We start from the raw sequence: 17,444 nt of genomic DNA on the forward strand, positions 1-17,444 counted from the left end.
TTCTCTCTCTCTCTACCTACTTGTCTCTCTCTCTCTATGCCTTTCTCTCTGTCTTTCTCTCCGTCTTCCTGTCTCCAGTGTACAGATGGTTTTCAGTATCAGTCCCAGTTGTCATATTATCAGTAGTGATGACTCAGAACACACTCTCACATCTAGACTCAGTCCATATACCCTGTCACTCTGCATCACACAGCAGCACCCAGCCCAGCCCACATACAAATGAGGAGAGGGCCTAGCTCTATCTTTTGCCTGAATAGCAAATTAGAAAATTTAAATCAATATGCTATTTCTTAGATATCCCCAGCACTGTTTATGGCAGACCAATCCCATTTAGGTGAGGCACAAACCCTCTAATAAGGTATTTTCCGCCCTTTTTCATATCGCAATGAACTTTTACCAGTTGAATGTAGACACAAACATACCACTTTTCTGAAATATTGTATTTAATATTGTATTTAAATATGCAACATGTTGCGATATCTCATTAAATATGTGCATATTTGCATAAACCGCAAATCTGTTTTTCTGGACACTGTTAAGACACTCCAGGACTTACAGAGCGATTGTGTATAAATCATTTTTCATCTTTCTATCTGTGAAATACTAAAGACACGTACATAAAATGAATTTGACAACATATCCACAATTCCCTCAATGCAAGTCTGGAGAATATATCTAAAGATAAGCACACAAAATTTGATTTCGTGAATGTAGATGCTTCTGAAGAGTTCTTCTGATGACTTGATGTGTGAGAAGGGTCTAACTTTCAGTGAATGGCAGTTAAAGAGAAATGCAATGAATTTTGCCTACCAATCGCCAAATGCCTATATAGACCCAATCACAATCTCTTCAAAATAAGTTACTACATATAGTCAATTTTGTAACATTGTCTATGAAATGGGCTTTTAAATGATGCATGATTAAATGTAGTGAGCTTTGAAGTGGTGGATTTATGTCCATTTGAATGTGGTTAAAATGCATGACATTTCTATGACGGTAGCATGATAAACTGACAAGAAAGAAGAAACCCGCACACTGCTCTTGATAGTATCACTGCTCTTGATAGTATCACTGCTCTTGATAGTATCACCGCTCTTGATAGTATCACCGCTCTTGATAGTATCAACACTCTTGATAGTATCACCGCTCTTGATAGTATCACCGCTCTTGATAGTATCACCGCTCTTGATAGTATCACCGCTCTTGATAGTATCACCGCTCTTGATAGTATCACTGCTCTTGATAGTATCACTGCTCTTTAATAAGCTTTACGTATCGGCCTCACGGCCTTCGTCAGAGCTTTTTGGTAGCACGATAAACAAAAGAAAATATAAATTTACATCAAATGTTGAAATAACTAATATTAAAGGACCAAAATACCCCAAAATAGATGTCAAAAAATGTCCTTTTAGATTGTGGTGCCTCGTCTTAAAGGAAAAATACACCCAAAACCACTAATTCCTATGATTTACGGTGTTAAATAACACTAGCATCAGCATCCAGCACTCAGATAGGCTATCAGGGTAGGTCTACTGTATGCTACCTAATTGGGATGAATTGGATAGGCCTACAAATAAAAACACATTAGGCTCCACAAATGGAGCCTATTTGACAAACAGCATCTCATTTAAATGGAGGCTACGTTAAATTACACATGTGCATTGAAGCGCAAAAGGTAAAAAGGCGTGTTTTCTCCACATAGAATCACATTAGCATATAGAGCGCAATAGTACTGGGGTCTTTTTGTAGGCCTATGGGGAAATGAATGTTGATCTTTTTTTAGGGTTTTTGGATAAATGCTGGACTTAAGGTCTGTGTAACACACAGGCTTAGGAAATCTTATATGTTTTATTCCACAAGATAATCTTAATCAGCTAACGTAACTTTTTATGAATTTTGAAGCCTGTATTTAATCGTAAAAAGCACATACAGTAAAGGCTTCATTCATATATACATATTTTGAAAGATTTGTCACATGCTTCGTAAACAACAGGGGGTCAACGCAGATTGTCCGGGTAGCTATTTGGTTAACTATTCAGGTGCCTTATGGCTTGGTAGTAGAAGGTTTTCAGGGTCCTGTTGGTTCCAGACTTGGAACCAGACTTGGTGCATCGGTACCACTTGCCGGTAGCAGAGACAACCGTCTATGACTTGGGTGGCTGGAATCTTTGACAATCTTTAGAACCTTCTTCTGACACCGCCTGGTATAGAGGTCCTGGATGACAGGGAGCTCGGTCCCAGTGCTATATTGGGTCATACGTCTTACACTCTGTAGCGCCTTGCGGTCGGATGCCAAGCAGTTGCCATTCCAAGTGGTAATACAGTCATTCAAGATGCTCTCAATGGTGCAGATGCAGAACTTTTTGAGGATCTGTGGGCCCATTCCAAATCTTTTTAGCCTCTTGAGGGGGGGGAAGAAGCATTGTCGTGCCTTCTTCCTGACTGTGTTGGTGTGTGTGGACCAGGTTAATTCATTAGTAATGTGGACACCAAGGAAATGTAAGCTTTCGACTCAGCACTGTCGATGTGGACGGGGACGTCCTCGGCCCTCCATCTCCTGTAGTCCATGATCAGCTCCTTTGTCTTGCTGACGGTGAGGGAGAGGTTGTTTTCCTGGCACCACACTGCCACACCACTGATCTCCTCCCTATAGGATGTCTCATTGTCGTCTGTGATCAAGCCTACCATCGTCGTGTTGTCAGCAAACGTAATGATGGTGTTGCAGTCGTGCGTGGTCACTCAGTCGTGGGTTAATAGAGAGCATAGGAGGGGACAAAGCGCGCACCCCTAAAGGGCCCCCCTGTTGAGGGTCAGCGTGGCGGATGTGTCGTTGCCTACCCTCAGCACCTGAAAGCTGCCCGTCAGGAAGTCCAGAATGCAGTTGCAGAGGGAGGTGTTCAGTCGCAGGGTCCTGGGCTTAGTGATGAGCTTGGAGTGCACTCTGGTGTTGAACGCTCAACTGTAGTTGAACTGTAGTTGAACAACATTCTCACAAAGATGTTCCTCTTTTCCATGTGGGACAGGGCAGTGTGGAGTGCAATAGAGATTGCGTCATCTGTTCATCTGTTGGGGCACCAATGCGAATTGGAGAGGGTCCAGGGAGTCTGGGATGATGGTGTTGATGTGAGCCATGACCAGCCTTTCAAAGCATTTCATGGCTACAGATGTGAGTGCTATGGGGCGATAGTCATTCAGACAGGTTACCATGGCGTTCTTGGGTACAGTGACTATGGTGGTCTGCTTGGAACATGTAGCTATTACAGACTGGGTCAGGGAGAGGTTGAAAATGTCAGTGAAGTCACTTGCCTGCTGGTCCATGCATGCTCTGACTACGCGTCCTGGTAATCTGTCTGAATGTTAACCTGTTTAAAGGTCTTACATCGGCTACGGAGAGCAAGATCACACAGTGTTCAGTGTTGCTTGCCTCGAAGCAATCATAGAAGGCATTTAACAGGTCTGGTAGACTCTCGTCACTGGGAAGCTCGCATCTGGGTTTCCCCTATGTAATCCATGATAGTTTTCATACCCTGCAACATCCGACGAGCGTAGGCGCCAGCGTAGCAGGATTCGATCTTAGTCCTGTATTGATGCTTTGTCTATTTGATGGCTCATTGGAGGTCATAGTGGGATTTCTTATAGGCGCCCAAATTAGTGTCCCGCTCCTTGAAAACAGCAGCTGTAGGCTTTAGCTCAGTGCGGATGTTGCCTGTAATCCATGGCTTCTGGTTGGGATATGTACAGTACGTATGGTCACTGTGGGGATGATGTCATCAATACACTTATTAATGAAGCCGGTGACTGATGTGGTAAACGCCTCAATTTTATCAGATGAATCCCAGAACATATTCCAGTCTGTGCAAGTAAAACAGTCCTGTAGCTTAGCATCCACCTTCATCGGACCACTTCCAGGTTTGAGTTTTTGCTTGTAAGCAGGAATCAGGAGGATAGAGTTATGGTCAGATTTGCGAAAGGGAGGGCGAGGGAGAGTTTTGTATATGTTTCTGTGTGTGGAGTAAAGGTGAATAAGAGTTTTGTCATCTCTAGTTGCACAGGATGGTACAAATTTGGTAAAACGGATTTCAGTTTTCCTGCATTAAAATCACCGATGACGAGAAGCACCGCCTCTTGATGTGCATTTTCTTGTTTGCTTATGGCCCTATAGATCTTGTTGAGTGTGGTCTTAGTGCAAGCATCAGTTTGGGGTGGTAAATAAACAGCTACGAAAAATACAGATGAAAACTCTCTTTGTAAATAATATGGTCTGTAGCTTATTATGAGGTACTCAAACTCAGGTGAGCAAAAACTCTACACTTAACATTAGAAATCGTGCACCAGCTGTTGTGAACAAAGAGACACACCCCTCCCCCTTTGTTTTACCCAAGGCTGCAGTCTTGTCTAGACGACCGTGGCCTGTGGTGTGAAATTTGTTTTTGCCCTTCCAATTTTTTTTGTTATTATTATTTTTTATTTCACCTTTATTTAACCAGGTAAGCCAGTTGAGAACAAGCTCTCATTTACAACTGCGACCTGGCCAAGATAAAGCAAAGCAGTGCGACAAAAACAACAACACAGAGTTACACATGGGATAAACATTTTCTAATCTACAATGCTTGTTTGGTTACAGTAATTTCTGTTAATGCATTCAATCTATTATTATTATAGTCTTACCTTTGTCATTGCAGGACTGGACACGTTGTTTGCAGAGAGCACAACCAAGGCTACACTTGTGAGGCAAAAGTGTTGGTTTATTTCATTCCATTTATGGGTTGTCAATTTATTCATTATCTTTTGTTTGGAGTGCTCCTGTCCATCTTGAGTAAGGACACGCACCTGATTACACATAGAACTAGGCCTAGGCTACCTGGCCTGCTCACGAATATAGGCCTATAAATGTGCCCATTTGGGGATCTAATACTATTCCTGATTGTATTAACTCACCATCACTGTGGAGCTTTTCAAAGTAATTAGTTCTTCACCTCAAACAGCAAGTAAACAAAGTCTGTTTTTACATCCATTGAGAACAACAATAGTTCCTCAATGTAGCCTATTGGAAAAATCTTTCCAGCTCTCTCCCTTTCGATTACCACTCAGCATGAGAGGGGCAAGAAATGTCATGCTCTGATCCGGTGGAAACGTTATAAAATAGGCCTACCTGATTACTTCTTATCCCTTGCCCAACATAGTCTGACTGTCCGGAGCTCACTGGTCTAGGAAACTCTGAAGGCCCAGAATATTTTATACAATGTTGCAAGTTTGCTAGCAGGAGTTTCAGGCCTGACCAAGTTAATTCAATAGTTGATAATGTTTCAAGTTCCTTGCAGACAGGCCATGTGTAACCAATGTGATTCATAGGACATTTATTTTTATCAGGATATTTTCTCCCTGTGGGCTGCAATGTTTTTATTTGGCTATTTTTAGGCTATTTTTACATATTGGCAATAGAAGTTACTTTTAGATGTGTAATTGTCATTTAGATTTTGATTAACCACATGACATTGATTTTGAGATATCAAGACTTTATTATATATTAAATTAAACTGTTCCACGAAAATTTGCATATAAAAAACATAAGTGGCACGGAAAGCAAATCAGTAGAAATGGTACGATAACTTAGCACTCCAAATGGAAAAGGTTGCTGACCACTGGTGTAGCCTAATACCGGCAACTTTAGGAGCATGACGAGGCCAGCAGCAGAGGGAGGAGTATGGTCAGGAACAAGTTTTTTTCTATTGATCTCTGACACCCTCTCTAGTAATTTGTGTGTCTTCATTTTTAATCGCAGTGCTTAAAGCGTCTGACAAGCTCAGTAGCCTAAATAAAGTTGATTTATTGGAAAAATACAAATAATGTCTAAATAATGTCTATATATGGAAAAATACAAGTTTTAAAATTTCGACCAATCTATTGGTTGAAAGTACAGGCAACCCTAGTTGGGAGAGAGTACAGATAAGGGGCATGCTCCACAGCCAGTTGTGACATCAGGCAGCTGAATCTGTCTTGCCGGTGGCGGATTCGCAGCTTTTCCTTGGTGATAAGGGGAAAAGCCGATCAACGGACTAAAGATCTGCACCGCCTGAGCTAGCAAAGACCAAAACACTGCATAGCTAATCTAGATAATGCGTTCAATGCCTCCTCATGCCGGGACCGTTCTTATGATAATCTGCTGAGAAGATGTAGCGGAGATAGGCCTATGCACACAGAGCAGGGAGCTGTAGTTTCTCTTCCTGCATTCCTGTCTGGTTTTGATCTCAAAGCAAGGCACATACTGGGCTGCATTATGCACCCCGCAGAGGTTGAGATGAGCTAAATCAGATCTAAAACATGAGTGAAAATCAAGATGCTCATTTTCACAGGACAATTCAGCAGATTATGGTTTACAATCCAAATACTCAGCTCCCCTTTACGCACTATTATACGTTTATAGACTATTTACTCTTAATAATAGTCAACTATTCATGTCCTGGTAAAGTCAGAGTTGCAGAGCATGAGCAGGCCTTCACATAATTTAATTCCAGACATTAGACATCAGAAGTGGAGATGTTGCCATTCGCATATAACCTATCCAACCGAGCGACCCATGGATCACCATCAATAATGCACTGTCTAATGGTGACAGGTGTACAAGACTAGACTATACTCTGACAGTGTAGCACAGTCTACAGACTTAGCCTATGTAAGCCATGCAAATCACCTTCACTGAAGAGATGTCATGTCACTATGCACTTTTACAAAAAGCAGGAGGTAGATGACATTTCCAAACACACTGGGGTTAATACATAGCTCATGATCATGATATTAGGCTAAGGATATGACCGATAATACCTAACTTCACGAATGTCAGTCAATATTCATGTCACGGTTACAATAGTAGGCATACTATTACTGTAGTCTATATAGGGTTCAGTATGTTAGTTGCAACATGATCTCAGAGCATTTCATATTATTCTGTATGTAAAATCCAAGACACTCCATTTAGTATGATATGTTACGTTTCATATGGTATGTACAGTTGAAGTCGGAAGTTTACATACACTTAGGTTGGAGTCATTAAAACTCGTTTTTCAACGACTCCACAAATTTCTTGTTAACAAACTATAGTTTTCGCAAGTTGGTTAGGACATCTACTTTGTGCATGACACAAGAAATGTTTCCAACAATTGTTTACAGACAGATTATTTCACTCATAATTCACTGTATCACAATTCCAGTGGGTCAGAAGTTTACATACGCTAAGTTGACTGTGCCTTTAAACAGCTTGGAAAATTCCAGACAATGACGTCATGGATTTAGAAGCTTCTGATAGGCTAATTGACATAATTTGAGTCAATTGGAGGTGTACCTATGGATGTATTTCAAGGCCTACCTTCAAACTCAGTGTCTCTTTGCTTGACATCATGAGAAAATCAAAAGAAATAAGACAAAAAATTGTAGACCTCCACGAGTCTGGTTCATCCTTGGGAGCAATTTCTAAACGCCTGAAGGTACCACATTCATCTGTACAAACAATAGTACACAAGTATAATCACCATGGGACCATGCAGCCATCATACCGCTCAGGAAGGAGTCGCGTTCTGTCACCTAGAGATGATTGGACTTTGGTGCGAAAAGTGCAAATCAATCCCAGAACAACAGCAAAGGACCTTGTGAAGATGCTGGAGGAAACAGGTACAAAAGTATCTGTATCCACAGTAAAACAAGTCCTATATCGACATAACCTGAAAGGCCGCTCAGCAAGGAAGAAGCCACTGCTCCAAAACCGCCATAAAATATCCAGACTACGGTTTACAACTGCACATGGGGACCAAGATCGTACTTTTTGGAGAAATGTCCTCTGGTCTGATGAAACAAAAATAGAACTGTTTGGCCATAATGACCATCGTTATGTTTGGAGGAAAAAGGGGGATGCTTGCAAGCCGAAGAACACCATCCCAACCATGAAACACAGGGGTGTAAGCATCATGTTGTGGGGGTACTTTGCTGCAGAAGAAACTGGGGCACTTCACAAAATAGATGGCATCATGAGGCAGGAAAATTATGTGGATATATTGAAGCAACATCTCAAGACATCAGTCAGGAAGTTAAAGCTTGGTCGCAAATGGGTCTTCCAAATGGACAATACTTCCAAAGTTGTTGCAAAATGGCTTAAGGACAACAAAGTCAAGGTATTGGAGTGGCCATCACAAAGCCCTGACCTCAATCCTATAGAACATTTGTGGGCAGAACTGAAAAAGTGTGTGCAAACAAGGAGGCCTACAAACCTGACTTAGTTACACCAGCTCTGTCAGGAGGAATGGGCCAAATATCACCCAACTCATTGTGGGAAGCTTGTGGAAGGCTACCTGAAACGTTTCACCTAAGTTAAACAATTTAAAGGCAATGCTACCAAATACTTATTGAGTGTATGTACATTTCTGACCCACTGGGAATGTGATGAAAGAAATAAAAGCTGAAATCATTCTCTCTACTAATATTCTGACATTTCACATTCTTAAAATAAAGTAGTGATCCTAACTGACCTAAAACAGGGAATTTTTACTAGGATTAGGGTTTGTGAAAAACTGAGTTTAAATGTATTTGGCTAAGGTGTATGCAAACTTCCGACTTCAACTGTATTCATGTGTGGTTGTCCATTACCCATTTATTTTGATAAGTTACGAATTACATTTCCTATTACATTATTACAAATAAGTATGTAGTTGAAAAGTTGCTAATTAGCCTTTGGATTGGTAGATGTTCGTGTTACCCATTAACCCTGACCGAATCTGTTTTATGTAACCATAACAAATGTAATTTCAGTGTCCCAGATTTACATGTACTATGTTACGTCTAGTCTATGAGACCAGGCTGGTTAAAACTCTGCAAAGCACTTTTCTTTTTTTATGCAGTTTGATGTTATGCATAAATTGTTCAATAAATCAGTTATAATCCATGTCATGTGGATCATATTGCAATCCCGTTTTACTTCAACACGTGTCCATCTTTTCTTAACAAGATTTACACCTTGTCAGAGTAGAAAATAACTGTAGTCTGCCAACGCATTGTATGATTTTTAGCTGGACAGTACCCTTCAATCTTACATGTAGGGCTTCAGACTGTCAATTGATATATTGAGTGCAAAGGACTGACAGATTATCAATCACAGAGGAACCCAAGGAAATAATAAACTATATATAGGTTAGGCTACTATTTCAGTAGCAACATTGTGATCATTGCCAGTTATTTACAGTAATATTGCAAAACATCAGATTCAGATGTTATATTATAATAAGGTCGCGCTTCCCTTACCAGTCTTTCAGGTCCGTATTTCGTTCCGGTCCACCGTGGCCTTTTCTCGGCTCCTACATTCTCCACATCTCCGAGCAGCCCTGCAGACTCCGAGTCCGAATCCTCTCCCTCCTCCAGCTCCTCGCCCTCCTCCACCTCAGTGGTCTTCAGTCGCTTCGGCGCCCTCCCATACTCCCCTTCCTCGTATTCTTCAATAAGCGACATGCCTCTTCAGGTGGACAGATTGAATCCTTCTTGGACACAAAGCGTGAAGACGGACTAGTCGTTCGTCGAAAAGTCCCTCTCGTTCTTTTTTTCTAATTGTCTCTGGCGTTGTGTGCATCAAGAAAACCTGTATGTCATTCTGTAACGCGCCCTCCTTCGCGATTCTGTACCAGAGTGGCCCCGAGAAGGTGTGTGTGGAGAACCCACCCAGCACGTCCCTCATTGGACAGTCTGTGCTTGCTAATTAGGAATACAGATACCGATTGGTCAGTCTTAGTCTTTCAACAGAGAAAGCAGGCGCTCTCCAGTCTCCACATTCTGCAGCAAAGTACGCAGAGATTATTGCCAATGCTCGAGCTGTCATATCAGTGCTTCTGCTGCAACAGAAACAATGTTTAAATTCGTAAAGTGCTACATTCTTACCGCATGGTATCAATGTTTAGCCAACAATAACCACTCATATATATATATATCAGTTCTAGTTTTCCACTTTTCTGGATAGCTGAAATGTATTCAAACTTGAGTAAAAGAAAGGGTTGAGTGGCAAACGTGTGACCGCCTGCACGATTTTCATTTACGCAAATATTCGTAATCAAAATGGGTATTTGCACTCCAACATTTCCATGCAAATAGGCGGTATGGTCACTACAGCGTCTCAGTCATTATTGCTACTCATGCACTGCACTATTAACTATTAACAAACGGTTAAAATATTGTTGTAAATAAACAATAGGCTATTCAGCTAGGTGTTAATAGATGTCCTCAAATCATGAACAGCTGAGGTACAATAACCACCACAAACAGATTGTTGATGTGAAATCTCTCTGAAACTCTCAATGCACCCATAATAATAATGATTTGATCTTATTTGATTCAATAGGCTACAGCCTCTATTATGAGTCAGACTCTTTTGGCAGCATGCATTTGACCCTCAAGCTCAGAGCACTGCTGTGACATGCCTCTCTCACATGGTTTAAAAAGAAGGTTGGAGTAGGAAATGGTAATGGAGCCTCCTCTCACTGTCTCTGGGGTTTGCACAATTGTGTTGTTTATCCTAGGGTCTCTGTGGGTTTCCTTCACTTCTTGTCTCATCCACTGCCGTCTGACACTCACTGTTATAACCACACCTCATTCACACCATCGTCCTTGATATTTGATGCTGTGTAGGCTACCAGAGGGAATATCCGTTAGAGTGTGTTGCATTAGTCAAACTGATCATGATGAACATCCTGAACATACTCAGATTGTCATGTTGTTTGAAACCCCACTGGGGTACTGGACAGGGGGTCTGAGGGTAGTGCCCCCAACCTGTTGGTTAGCTGTTGCAGGTATATTCAGGAAGGAAACAGTCTTGTTACACACTTTCCACACCCTTCTTTACCCACACACTCTGTTATGTTAAGACAGAAAAAAACGGATTTCATAGATCAGACTGATAAACCATTCAATGGGCATTGGGCAGGAATGTCTTGTTGGAGACTGAGATTGTGTAAGGACAATACCCATAAATAGTAACAGGTGGGTGGAGTGAGTGATACACGAGCATGGATTAAAGCTATACTCAGTCAACCACCCCCCCCCCCCCACCAAAGTAAGCCTTTCACACTTGACTGCCTTTGTTTAGAGCTGAGATATCAAAATGTGTGTGAGACATGCTAGTCACACTTGTTGAGATCTACGTGGGAAGAGGTAAGACACACAAAGAAAAAGAAAAAGCATCTGAGCAGGTAAGTTTTATAACAGGTATCGTTATTCAAGGATCTTGAGATATCTTCAGATATTCACATCTCAGGTTGACATGAAGGCATATAATCTATGCGAAAGTTCAAGTTAATATTAGGATTCAGCCCTAATGTTTAAGTCATCCAACAGAGGAACTGCAACTGGATGAAAAAACATCTTGCACACACACGGAAGAGGAAGTGAAGAAATAGATGTCTTCACCATGTGTATCTGCGGTATCTGTATCTGTGTGTATTGTAGCACCTTGTGATAAAACAAAGTTCACAACTCAAACTGAATTATTCACCTGCTCTGTGTTCTCTACATTCTTCAGTCTGAAACTGACATCATTGAAGTCGTTTGTGGTGACATCAAAATTAGGGGTGTTGTACAACACAGTCATCAGCGATTGGATAATCTCTAACCAATCAGAGTATCAAAGCCAATGACGAATTTTCAAAACGCCACTTTACCCATTTGTGTTCAGGCTCTGGCCCAAACCATTGGTTTCTGGGACCAATCAGAATGGTTAGAATGGGTTTGCGTTCTAGAAATCATTGAGTAGGTACTCAGATCCACTCATTGCGGAGAAAAAACTAACGACTGTGGGCATGGCTTAGCGTTTGGCCAGAACAAACAGTTTGGGTAGCCAGACAAGACTTCAAGGTCCTAAGGTCACACAGTACTCTGACACATGCAGCTCAATACCTGACAAGTATCTCAAGAGGGAAGAGAAAAGAGTGGACCATAAAGGAAAAAGTACATAGGGGAAAGAGAGAGTGGGTGTAAACAGGCATAAGAGCTTTAAATATCACACTGTGCTATACAATACATTTCAATGCAACGCCTGCTTCCCTTTGTGCTAAGGTGTAACTCCACACTGACCCTGATTCTCAGGTCATGATGAGAGTTGGCATCAGAGCCAGGACTGAGAGACTGAGAGACCGAGAGACGTGGTCCCGGCAGAAAGACTGAGAAACTCTATCACTAGGCCATCAGACTGTTGAACAGCACATCACTAGCCAGCTACCTGCCTGGTACTCAGCCCTGCACCTTGAGACTAATGCCTCATGTATATAAAGTAATTGAACACTGGTCACCTCATATTCTGTTTATACACTGTTTACTCACTGTGTACTGTATGTGTATACTGTATTCTCGACATAGGTCATCCTATTATATCCACTAGTGTACATACCATTTTATTTTCCAAATTACATTCCGTCAATACACACCACATTAATATTCTCACTCTAATATATTTAATACGAATGTTATTTCTTGTTTCATTTTTTTTTATTATTGTGTATTCCCGAGACATTCTACTGCACTTTTGAAGCTACAGTAGTAACATAAGCATTTCACTGCACCTGCAATAACACCTTCAAATCTATGTACGTGATCAATAAACTTTGATTTGATTAAAGCGGTTTTGTTTGAAGAGATAAAGGAACCACCCAGTTGGTTGGCTCCTCTGTGTATCGGCCATAGGATGCATTTGATGAGGTGATATGTCTCGCTTTAACAGGGTCTTCTGGGGAGTGTCTCAGGGGTTTCAACATGACCCGGTTTACCACACTGAAGCCTCTGAAGCTTAACAAGCACTGCTTCCATGTCATCTTGGGACAGCTAGGCTTTCTCTTTGAAGAAGATAGGGTGGACATTGAATAAACATAAGGCATAGATTGGCAATTTAAACTAGTGTGTTTAGCCTACCGGTATTACTGAGGTGGGCAAAGAATCGAAAGTACACAAGGACAGCATATAAAACTGAAAAGGTGAGGAAATATTGGGTTTCATAATGTTACTGTACATGTGAACTGGACAAACCCAAGCTTGAAGCATAGAGAGTCTGAATCCTTCTATTTAGAGCTATTGATTTTGCAGAGGAGGACATTGGTAATGTGTGTTTCAGCAGAGCAAAACACCTTGGACATGTTCAGAATCAGGAAGCCCAACGCCCAATTTAAAATCTTGGTTAGATAGACAAACAGAGACCTGCCACATCAACTAGTTTAGTACTGAGGGAAGCACAGGTGCCTGGTGGGAACTTAATTGGGGCGGAAGGGATCATAGTAATGCCTGGAACGAAATGAATGGAATGGTCTCAAACACATGGTTACTCTTCACTTCATTCCAGCTATTATTTAGAGCTGTCTTCCCCTCACCAGCCTCCTGTGGAGGGAAGGATTTCTCCTGACTGTAGTTATGATTCTCAGTCAATAATATACCACTGTCTATAAGCCTATGGAGTGGAAAGCTGTTCGACTAAGCTGGAGGATCTTCTCAGCTCTAGGATGCATTCAAGTCTAGCATCTTAGTGGGAACTTTAGAGAACTAGATAACAGACTAAAGTATGCAACATATAGCAGGAGCCTTACAAATATGTGAACTCTAAATCGTGTGCTGTGGCAACACTTTAGGAAGTTTTGAAAATGGGTCCCAGTATGGTGCCTGCGGCTCCGTTGGAGATTGGTTTGGTAGAAGGCCTGCGGTCTACCCGAGGAGGTGGATGGTGCTGTGATCGTTATCTCTCCCCAGCTGGGGGAAAAACAGCTTCTTCTGACACTTTTAGGAGATTCTCATCTCTGCCGCTATAACTTGGGGCAGGAGAGTTGTGTCAGGACTTCAGATCTTCTATCCCATCTATGAAAGGCCCAAAGAATCATCACTGACTGCATTATGGCCGCTGGATTTCTAAATGTTTATCTTGTTAACAGCACCGACTTACATATACAGTTTATCCCTGACAAATGAGGATTAAGTCAAAAGAGAGCAGTTACTGTTTCAGTTAGTGTGACATCATTTATGGTCCCCAAACAGTTACTCATACTGACCGCACAGTCAAACATTATATGAGTTAACTGTTAGTGCAGGAGAATTCTTAATCTTCTTTTAGATACGTATATGTAACTGAAGGCCACCGAGATCGAATTGGAATATTGAAACAATGTTGCAAATGTCGAAGAGACAGAAAGCAAGGTTTATACAAATCCCTGCTGTTGAAAACGAAATGTTAGTCTAAAAGAAATGTGAGATAATATATAGATGCTTTTATAGTGGCGATCAAGTTTATAACTTCCCTGCCTGGGCTGATGAGAGTGGATTGCGCAGTCAGATGGAACGGATTAAATAGGTATTATCTGACTTTATTGAACAGATAGAGGATGACAGTGGGGAAAGATAGAGACAGGTTGTGTCAAAGAGCAGTAGGCCGGATTCAAACCTATGCCGACAGTGTAGACGTGTGCCGCAGGCAGGCGGCTTAGACCGCTGGGCCACCGTAGGCCATGAAAGTAGTACACTTAGTACATTTAGGATGCCTACATAGTGAAGAAAATGTATAGCAAACTTGTCTATTTATTTGACCAAAGAGACAATAATTTCCTCATAATTCTTTATATGGAAGTTTACTAGACTATCTATGTTATGTATGTGATTATCTTCCATATTTTATATATCATGACTCTATACCATGGGTCATCAGCCAGCTTTTTGTGACTCAGGGGATTTTTTTAATGGCGTGTTCAAACAACATATCCAGTGACAAACTCTCTTTCTAATCCCAGTGTGTTGATGTGTGTTGATGTGGTTCCTACAGTAACAGCTGTCATTTTCAAACTTCCACTGCCCACTCATCTGTTTTCTGAATAGTAATTTATATATGATAGATATAAAGTACCAGTAAAAAGTTAGGACACACCTACTCATTCAAGGGTTTTTCTTTATTTTAATTATGAAATAGCACATATTGAATCACGTAGTAACCAAAAAAGTGTTAACAAATCAAATATATTTTAGATTTTAGTTTCTTCAAATAGCCACCCTTTGCCTTGATGACAGCTTTGCACACTCTTGGTATTCTCTCAACCAGCTTCACCTGGAATTCTTTTCCAACAGTCTTGAAGGACTTCCCACATATGCTGAGCACTTGTTGGCTGCTTTTCCTTCACTCTGCGGTCCAACTCATCCTAAACTATCTCAATTGGGTTGAGGTCGGGTGATTGTGGAGGCCAGATCATCTGATGCAGCAATCCATCTCTCTCCTTCTTGGTCAAATAGCCCTTACACAGCCTGGAGGTGTGTTGGGTCATTGTTCTGTTGAAAAATAAATTATAGTCCCACTTAGCTCAAACCAGATGGGATGGCGTATCGCTGCAAAATGCTGTGGTAGCCATGCTGGTTAAGTGTGCCTTGAATTCTAAATAAATCACAGTGTCACCAGAAAAGCACCCCCACACAATCACGGCCTCTGACCGCAAGGCACTACAGAGGGTAGTGCGTACGACCCAGTACATCACGGGCTAAGCCCCCTGCCATCCAGGACCTCTACGCGGTGTCAGAGGAAGGCCCTAAAAATTGTCTTAGACCCCAGCCACCCCAGTTATAGACTGTTCTCTCTACTATCGCATGGCAAGCGGTACCGGAGTGCCAAGTCTAGGACAAAAAGGCTTCTCAACAGTTTTTACCCCCAAGCCAGACTCCTGAACAGGTAATCAAATGGCTACCAGGACTATTTGCATTGTGTGCCCCCCCCCAACCCCCCAACCCCTCTTTTTAAGCTGCTGCTACTCTCTGTTTATCATATATGCATAGTCACTTTAACTATACATTCATGTACATACTACCTCAATTGGGCCGCCCAACCAGTGCTCCCGCACAGTGGCTAACCGGGCTATCTGCATTGTGTCCCACCACTTGCCAACCCCTCTTTTACGCTACTGCTACTCTCTGTTCATCATATATGCATAGTCACTTTAACCATATCTACATGTACATAATACCTAAATTTGCCTGATTAACCGGTGTCTGTATGTAGCCTCGCTACTTTTATAGCCTCACTACTGTATGTAGCCTGTCTTTTTACTGTTGTTTTATTTCTTTACCTACCTATTGTTCACCAAATAACTTTTTTGCACTATTGGTTAGAGCCTGTAAGTAAGCATTTCACTGTAAGGTCTACACCTGTTGTATTCAGAGCACGTGACAAATAAACTTTCATTTGATTTGATTACCTCCTCCTCCATGCTTCATGGTGGGAGCCACACATGCAGTGATCATCTGTTCACCTCCTCTGCGATTCACAAAGACACTGTGGTTGGAACCAAAAATCGCACATTTAGACTCATCAGACCAAAGGACAGATTTCCACCGGTCTAATGTCCATTGCTCGTGTTTCTTGGCCCAAGCAAGTTTCTTCTTCTTATTAGTGTCCTTTAGTAGTGGTTTCTTTGCAGCAATTCGACCATGAAGGCCTGATCACACAGTCTCCTCTGAACAGTCAAAACTGTGTAGAAATTATAATGGACCTGTCCAGCTCGCTAATAATCACCAAAATTAAAGATAGACAGTCAGGGAGTATTGAAAATTCCCCAAATGATGGATTAAGGACAATCTTTTGCCGATTTTGGTTGTGAGGATAAATCAGTGCGGCCCTCCGGACCTTGTAGAAGACCGAATGCTGCCCCTGGGCAAAATGAGTTTGGCACCCCTGCTTTAGCTTACTTAAGTGAAATCAGTTTAGACTGTAATGGCACTCTTATCTGTGATGTTGAACACTGTTTTAGGACAACACTGAATAATCATATTTACTTTCATAAAGTTAAGACCAACACAAATTCTACAGGTCACATTCTTTAGATTCAACCATTCAGAGCAACCTTCCACCCAACTGAATAATATACTCCACAAATCTTGCCATTAGCCCGATGCAATAAAATATATATAGGTTCAAGAACAAGAATGTTAATCTAATCCAATTAAATCCAGCCCAACCACACACACCTTGTCTTCCTCCATGCTAGGAAGATGAACAGTGAAGCAAAAGTAGATTTAGCAACCTGTTAAAATTCAACACCCCCATCTCTCCAAGAGACTAAAAAGGCTTAGGACTGACTTCTGAATTTAAAGTTTTTGTAAATTGAACCAAGGAGAGTTACTATAGCAACACTGCTGCCAATGGCCTTTGACTTGAGTCTCTTAGCAGATTTGACAAAAGGGTAGTACTCACTTGGTTCAGATGAGAATGTATTCACACTGCTTACAGCTAGAGTAGCTACAAATTGAAATAGGCCACATGTGAGATGAATCCAAAAGTGTGACAGGCGCAGACGGAAAAATACTATTGGGATTTCATTAGTATTCAATGATGTGCTGAAGGAAGTTAGTTTGACAGGCACCTCATTTAGGATGGCACCCTTTCCATTTTGTCCATGATGGTATGGCACAATGAA

At 41.5% G+C, this 17,444-nt stretch overlaps 1 protein-coding gene across 2 annotated transcripts in view; it reads right to left on the reverse strand.

Moving 5' to 3' along the window:
• Positions 1-9,679, reverse strand: part of LOC129858740 (heterogeneous nuclear ribonucleoprotein L-like) — a 55,145-nt gene extending 45,466 nt beyond the window's left edge. For both annotated transcript variants that reach the window (XM_055928054.1, XM_055928053.1), the window contains exon 1: positions 9,286-9,679. In XM_055928054.1, the coding sequence (XP_055784029.1) occupies positions 9,286-9,489 (204 nt within the window). In that variant the 5' untranslated portion in view covers positions 9,490-9,679. The remainder of the gene's footprint in view (positions 1-9,285) is intronic.
• Between the last annotated feature and the right edge of the window lie 7,765 nt (positions 9,680-17,444).

Source organism: Salvelinus fontinalis, chromosome 1 (genome assembly GCF_029448725.1).
Source record: "Salvelinus fontinalis isolate EN_2023a chromosome 1, ASM2944872v1, whole genome shotgun sequence".
NCBI lineage: Eukaryota > Metazoa > Chordata > Actinopteri > Salmoniformes > Salmonidae > Salvelinus > Salvelinus fontinalis.